This window comes from Manis javanica, chromosome 1 (assembly GCF_040802235.1).
Source record: "Manis javanica isolate MJ-LG chromosome 1, MJ_LKY, whole genome shotgun sequence".
NCBI classification, from domain to species: Eukaryota; Metazoa; Chordata; class Mammalia; order Pholidota; family Manidae; genus Manis; species Manis javanica.
In genome coordinates this window covers 152,172,092-152,179,199 of record NC_133156.1, presented here as the reverse complement: position 1 = coordinate 152,179,199, position 7,108 = coordinate 152,172,092, and the positions used below count along the sequence as shown (strand labels likewise).

General features: G+C 48.2%; 1 protein-coding gene across 3 annotated transcripts in view; it reads left to right on the top strand.

Annotated features, from left to right (window-relative positions):
- The first annotated feature begins 220 nt into the window (after positions 1 to 220).
- The window catches only part of SH3RF3 (SH3 domain containing ring finger 3), a 371,490-nt gene continuing 364,602 nt past the window's right edge, over positions 221 to 7,108 (top strand). For all 3 annotated transcript variants that reach the window (XM_037015534.2, XM_037015529.2, XM_037015533.2), the window contains exon 1: positions 221 to 783. In XM_037015534.2, the coding sequence (XP_036871429.2) occupies positions 229 to 783 (555 nt within the window). In that variant the 5' untranslated portion in view covers positions 221 to 228. The remainder of the gene's footprint in view (positions 784 to 7,108) is intronic.

The following is a 7,108-nucleotide window of genomic DNA, read 5'->3' as shown; positions in this document are numbered from 1 at the left end:
CTGGCTCTCGGGGCGCGGAACTGAACTCCGGTCCCCACGCACGCCGGTGGGCGCGCCGCTCGCACCGCCGAGTCTCAGCCTCAGGCGGCAGCCGGGGTGACGGAAGTGCTGGCGGCGCCGGGCTTCCCCTCCGCCGCCCAGGCGCGATCCTGACGCTCGCTGCCCGCGGCGGGCTACGCTCCGGCCCCGGGACCTAGGCAGCTGCGCGCGGCCGCCGGCGCCTCCCCCATGCTGCTCGGGGCGTCCTGGCTGTGCGCGTCCAAGGCGGCCGCCGCTGCTGCGCAGAGCGAGGGCGACGACGACAGGCCCGGCGGGCGGCGGCGGCGGGCGGTGGCAGGCGAGGCCATGGACGAGTCGTCGCTGCTGGATCTGCTGGAGTGCTCGGTGTGCCTGGAGCGCCTGGACACGACGGCCAAGGTGCTGCCGTGTCAGCATACCTTCTGCCGCCGCTGTCTGGAAAGCATCGTGTGCTCACGCCACGAGCTGCGCTGCCCCGAGTGCCGCATCTTGGTGGGCTGCAGCGTGGACGAGCTGCCCGCCAATATCCTGCTGGTGCGCCTGCTGGACGGCATCCGCCAGCGGCCCCGCGCCGGCGCCAGCCCGGGGGGCAGCCCGCCCGCGCGCCCGGGGCCCGGCGCAGGGGCGGCCTCGGCGCCGGCGGGCGGCGCGGGCAGTGCAACGGGCAGCGACCCCGGCTCTCCCGTCTTCATCCCTACGGCGGCAGGCAGTGCCACAGCCAGCCTGCGCGAGCTGGCGACCAGCAGGAGCGCGCCCGTGGCAAAGGTGGGTATCCGCTTGGTGGCGCGGCGCCAGCGTGTGCGTGGGTGCGCGCGCGAGTTGGGGCTAGGGGGAGCGGGAGGAGAGAGCCGGCTCCATGCTCTCCATCGCTCGCTCGCTCGTCTCCGTCCAACTTGCTTCCCTCCGAGGACTCGGGGAGGGAACCTTTCACGTCCTACTTGCCAACTCCTGGACAGTGTTCCCCCACCCCGCCCCTGCTTTCTGAACTTCCAGCCAGCCCCTGCCCTTCGGCACCCTTCTGCAATGTCTTTCCCACCACCCACACTCGCTCTGTGACGGCATGTGATCCCAGGGAACCCGGCCGCCTGCTCCCGCGTGGGTAACACCCCTCCTCCCACAGCGCGGCCGCGTTTTCTGTGCCCTGTTCACCTCCAGACCCTGCAGTCCCTCTGCGGGCTGGGCTCCTTTCCCCATCTTTTCACCTTGCCGGGCCCTCCCATCTCCCCCAAAACGGTTTTCTCCTGGATCCCCAGACTAGCCTCTGGGGTAGGGTTAGTGTTTAGTGTTTCCCCGGGCCTGGGCACTGGGAAACCCATGGGCCTCCTGCCAGCGTGCCGGCGAGGGAGGGTTGGGCAGACAGAAGCGTGTGGTTGTCGTGGGGGGTTGTAAGAACACAGATTAAAATGTAAGAGGAGGAAACCCTCGTCCTTCCCGCCTTTAGGGAGGCTGGCGTTGCCCCTTATTGGAGTTTTGTGTGTGCGCGCGCCCGCGAGCAACTGCACTGTACAGCGTTCACTGCTCTGGTTAGGGACCTTATATGAAGGTTTCAGTACTTTTGTTTTAAAAGCTATTTAGAAAGTGTCACTTCACAGCCTCTGCCATCTTGAGAACTGTTACTGGGGGAGGGCAGCCCGTGGAATGCTGCTGGTTTAAGTGACAAGTACTCATGTTTTATGTTTCCTTTAAATGTAGAAAAGCCCATGTAAAGGTAAAAACATACATTGTTGATCTATTGGAATTATCATTCAGTTTAGAAAACACTTGTATTCCTCTGCTTTTGACCGTTTAAGGATCTGGTGGTGCCTAAACCATGTAATTAATCCTTCCAATGTGTTTGATACTAGAATGCTGAGAAAATTCTTCCATCAGAATTGCTCAGTACTGTAACATCTTTGAGGGTAGGAACTTAAGCCCTAGATGCTGAGCTCTAGCATATAATGCCATACTTTGCCACACTGGGTTTTTGCTATGGATCAGAAAGAATGGGGAGTCAAGAAGCCAAGGAATATTTGTACTTGGCTTCAATGCTGAAGGGGAATTAAGTAATTTGTCTTTGGTTTTAACTGTGATTAAACCCAGTTACAAGAGTTCTTGTTACAGATCTTCAAACTTTTCCTTCCTGTCCTCACTGTTTTCATCTATTATAATTAAAGGTCTTTATTTACAAAATAAGCCGGTTATTTCCTGATGGGAGAACTAAGTGACTTTTGGAATGAGGCTCCTAGTAAAACACTAGAACATTTTGGTGACCATGTGTTTACAGATGTCCTCCCAGTTCGTCTTGTGTGAAGTGGGTTGGAATCAGGTGGTGAGGAGCTCTGAAATGTGAAAGGCCATAGTCTGCAGGCAGCTCCTGGAACTCTGTGGCATTTGTGGCATTTAAAAATATTGTCATGAGGGGTTGAACTTGCAACTTTTAGTAATAACACTGAGTAGAAGGAAATTAACTGGATTTTGGAATTATTGGTTGACTTTATCTATAGGCATATGCAACTATTTAGACTGTGGTCCTCTGAGCATTAGGGAACTTCAGGACACATTTTTCCTTTTTTTTGTGTGTGTTAACTACATGTGACCCTCAATCCTTTCTTCACAGGCCCACAGGCCCACTTCATAAGGACTAAATTTGGGCAGTAAGAGGAGTCTGAATTATGTCCAATCTTGTATTTTTATCATTTTCAAAGAGGAAAAAGCAGTGGAGGTGGAAATTGTAAGATCATCTAGCTTTGTATCCACTGATTATTAATATATTAATAGTTGGTGGGAATCTTCTTGGGCAAAGTCCTGCACAGTGTTGCACAGTAAGCAACCCTGTAAGTTTGGCAGCAAAGATTTCAGCTGAAAATTACTGCCGAGGAGGCTTTTGGCACGTTACTGTGCATCAGAATCACCTTGACTCCTCACAGTAAAGCTGAATGCTGGATGTTGCTGCGTGTCACCTAGTGGATGGGCACTCGGGTTCCTAATCAGCAGATGTCATACATGGTTTAGTAGCAGGAGACCATAAATACAAGACAGTCTGCTGTTTTCCTACAAGAAGCTCTTCTAGCCTTCTTTTGGGCCAGCTGGGATATGTAAACTTTTCAGGCATGTAAATCAATATCTGCTTAGGTTGTCTATTAATTTAGTTATGGTTAGACATGGGGAATGTGTTGTGTAAAAGATGTGTTAATTCCTGTTTGGTTCTACCTGGAGTTCACGAAACAATTTTCTCTCACACTCTTCACTTGCATCTATACCATCAGGGTTTTGATTACCACCAGTCACTTGGAATTGTCTAACTGGTTAGCGGAGCCCCTCAGCTCTGCTTACACCAGAGCCATTTGAGATGAGGCATGTTGTGAATTGGTTAATTATGCTGCTCTTGAAAGTTTTATACCAGGTACTCAGTACCCACTGTCCAGAGTCTGGACTGCTGCTCTCTCTTTTGCCTCTTGGCAAATGCTTGTCATTATGTGTTACTTCTTTTTTTAAAAAAATTAATTAATTAATTTCATTGTCATTAATCTACAATTACATGAAGAATATTATGTTTACTAGGGTCCCCCCTTCACCAAATCCCCCCCACAAACCCCATTACTGTACTGTCCATCAGCATAGTAAGATGCTGTAGAATCACTACTTGTCTTCTCTGTGTTGCACAGCCCTCCCCATGCCAACCCCCACATTATACATGCTAATCGTAAGGCCCCCTTTCTTTTTCCCCACCCTTATCCTTCCCTTTCTCCCCAGTCCTTTTCCCTTTGGTGACTGTTGGTCCATTCGTAGGTTCTATGATTCTGCTGCTTTTCGTTACTTCAGTCTTTCTTTGTTCCTATAGTCTTTGGGTTTGAGGTGAGTCTCTTATAAGCAGCATAGAGATGGGTCTTGCTTTTTTATCCATTCTATTATTCTGTGTCTTTTGATTGGTGCATTCAGTCCATTTACATTTAGGGTGATTATTGAAAGATATGTACTTATTGCCATTGCAGGCTTTAGATTCGTGGTTGCCAAAGGTTCAAGGTTAGCTTCTTTAGTATCTTACTGTCTAACTTAACTCGCTTATTGAGCTATTTTAAACACAGTCTGGTGATTCTTTATTTTTCTCCCTTCTTAGTCCTCCTCCTCCGTTCTCTATATGTTGGTTGTTTAATTCTGTGCTCTTTTGTGCTTCCTTTGACTGCTTTTGTGGGTAGTTGTTTTTATTTTTTGCCTTTAGTTAGTATTTGGTTGGTCTGTTTTCTTTGCTGTGATTTTATTTTCTCTGGTGACATCTATTTAGTCTTAGGAGTGCTCCCATCTAGAGCAGTCCCTCTAAAATACCCTGTAGAGGTGGTTTGTGGGAGGCAAATTCCCTCAACTTTTGCTTGTCTGGGAATTGTTTAATCCCACCATCATATTTAAATGATAGTCGTGCTAGACACAGTATTCTTGGTTCAAGGCCCTTCTGTTTCATTGCATTAAATATATCATGCCATTCTCTTCTGGCCTGTATTGTTTCTGTTGAGAAGTCTGATGATGACCTGATGGGTTTTCCTTTGTAGGTAACCTTTTTCCTCTCTCTAGCTGCCTTTAAAACTCTGTCCTTGTCCTTGATCTTTGCCATTTAAATTATTATGTGTCTTGGTGTTGTCATCCTTGGGTCCTTTCTGTTGGGAGTTCTGTACACTTCCATGGTCTGATCGATTATTTCCTCCCCCAGTTTGGGGAAGTTTTCAGCAATTATTTCTTCAAATACACTTTCTATCCCTTTCTCTCTCTGTTCTTCTTCTGGTACCCCTATAATGCGGATATTGTTCCTTTTGGATTGGTCACACAGTTCTCTTAATATTGTTTCATTCCTGGAGATCCTTTTATCTCTCTCTGTGTCAGCTTCTATGCATTCCTGTTCTCTGGTTTCTATTCCTTCAATGGCCTCTTTCATCTTATCCATTCTGCTTATAAATCCTTCCAGAGATTGTCTCATTTCTGTAATCTCCTTCCGGACATCATCCCTTAGCTCTTGCATATTTCTCTGCAGCTCCATCATCATGGTTATGAGCTTTATTTTTAATCCTTTTTCAGGAAGACTGGTTAGGTATATCTCCTTCTCAGGGTTTGCCTCTGTGATCTTGGTCTGTATCAATTTCTTCTGCCTTTTCATGGCGATAGAAGTATTTGTGGGGAGCTGGCGCGTGTGTTGGGTATGAGAAAGTCCCTTCTTGCCAGTTTGTGGCCTTCCTCTCCTGGGAGAACAGCGGCCTCTAGCGGCTTGTGCTGGGCAGCTGCGTGCAGACGGGGCTTCTGATCTTGCCCGGCCTCTGTGAAGTTTATTTAGCTTGCGGTTGCTGTGGGCATGGCCTGCCTCAGGCTGCTGCTCTGATATGGCGGAGCCGTGTCGGATGGGGAACAGGCAGGAGGCTGTTTATCGTGGAGAGGGGCCTCTGTGCTGCGCTGCGGGGGTTTGGGTGCCCAGAGTTCCCCGTGATTCCCAGCTGCTGGGCTAAGTGTCCTCAGGCACTTCCGTCCACCTGTGGGGTTCCTGTCCCTTTAAGACTTTCAAAAAGCACTCGCTTTTCTTTGTCCCCGGGGTGCCAGCTGAGGGGACCCGCTCACAGGTCTTACTGTCCTGTTTCCCTAGTTTCCAGCACCCCACACATGCACTGTGTCTGCGCTCTGGTGCGGATGGCTGGGGCTGGGTGTTTAGCAGTCCTGGGCTCTCTCTCCCTCCCCGCTCCAACTCCTCTCCTCCCACTGGGAGCTTGGGTGAGGGGTGCTCGGGTCCTGCCGGGCTGCAGCTTGTATCTTACCCCCTTTGCCAGGCGCTGAGTTCTTGCTGGTGTGGATGTAGTCTGGCTGTTGTCCTGTGTCTTCTGGTCTCTCTTTTAGGATTAGTTGTATTTGTTGTATTTTCAAAAATATATGTGGTTTTGGGAGGAGATTTCCGCTGCTCTACTCACACTGCCGTCTTGGTTCTCCCTCCTATGTGTTACTTCTTAAAGTGATCTTTAAAAAGTCCTGTTTTAACAGCACTGTGCACCATTGCTACTGCTAAATGTGTGCTGTGTTTCTCTAAGTTGTTTTTTGTTTTGTTTTTACAGTTTTGCAAGGTGACCCCTTTGACATCCGTAACTAGCATTGATCAAGGATTTTTAGGGCAACATGTCTTTCTAAAAGGATTTTATGGTTCCCTTAATTAAATTACTCAATTTAATTGAGAATTGAAAGAATACTTTTTAATATGCTCTAATAAGGATTCTAATATAAGACAATTCCAACATTTTTCTGATATTTTTTTTTTTTTGTGAAAATCTCTGCTGTATGTTGGGCACACATAGGACGTACTACATACTCACACTGTGCCAGGCACCATTCTGGGCATGCCGAACCTGCATACCCAGCTCCTGATAGAGCTGACATTGAGGGGCTACTCTGCTCTGTGCATGGGACACTCCTGTAGGTGCTGGATTTTGTTGTCACTCTAGAAACCTATGAAGCTTAAGGGCAAAGCCATTTTCACAAATAAGAAGAACTATAATAATCTTGGATGATGCTTTCAATGATACAAAACATGGGCGTTAGAGCCCACTTAGTTTGTACATGAGTGCTGAAGCGCTTCAGGAGAGTTTACACGGAAATCTCTTTTGCATCTCTCAGCCAGTGTGACTGGGACCCAGTAATGGCAAAAGCTAAGTAAATTGGAGAATTGTATAAATGGTATCCATGAAATATTTTATTTTTTAAATACACACATATATGTATTTGTTCACCATTTTTTGCATATAGGTGCTAAGGACTTTTCTCAGTTCCAGCTTGTCTTTCTAGCTTAAATTGCATGTACGGTTCATTCATGATTGTCTGTTTGTTTCTCCAGATGGAGTGAGAACTAAGAGGCTTTCGAAGAACTGTGTGGAGCACCTCCTAGACTTTAAACAACCCACCCTCAGTGCTTTATGTTTTTGTGCTCTGCTGATTGACAATTCCATGCAGTCTCCCTTTGGTGAGATTTCCCTAAGCGGTCAGTGTGGTGCTCCTTGGGGTGACTGGATTGGCACTCAGACTACTCTGGTTGACATGACGCTTGATCAGGTCGATATTCACTGCGATAAGTGCACTTGTATGGGTATGGCTG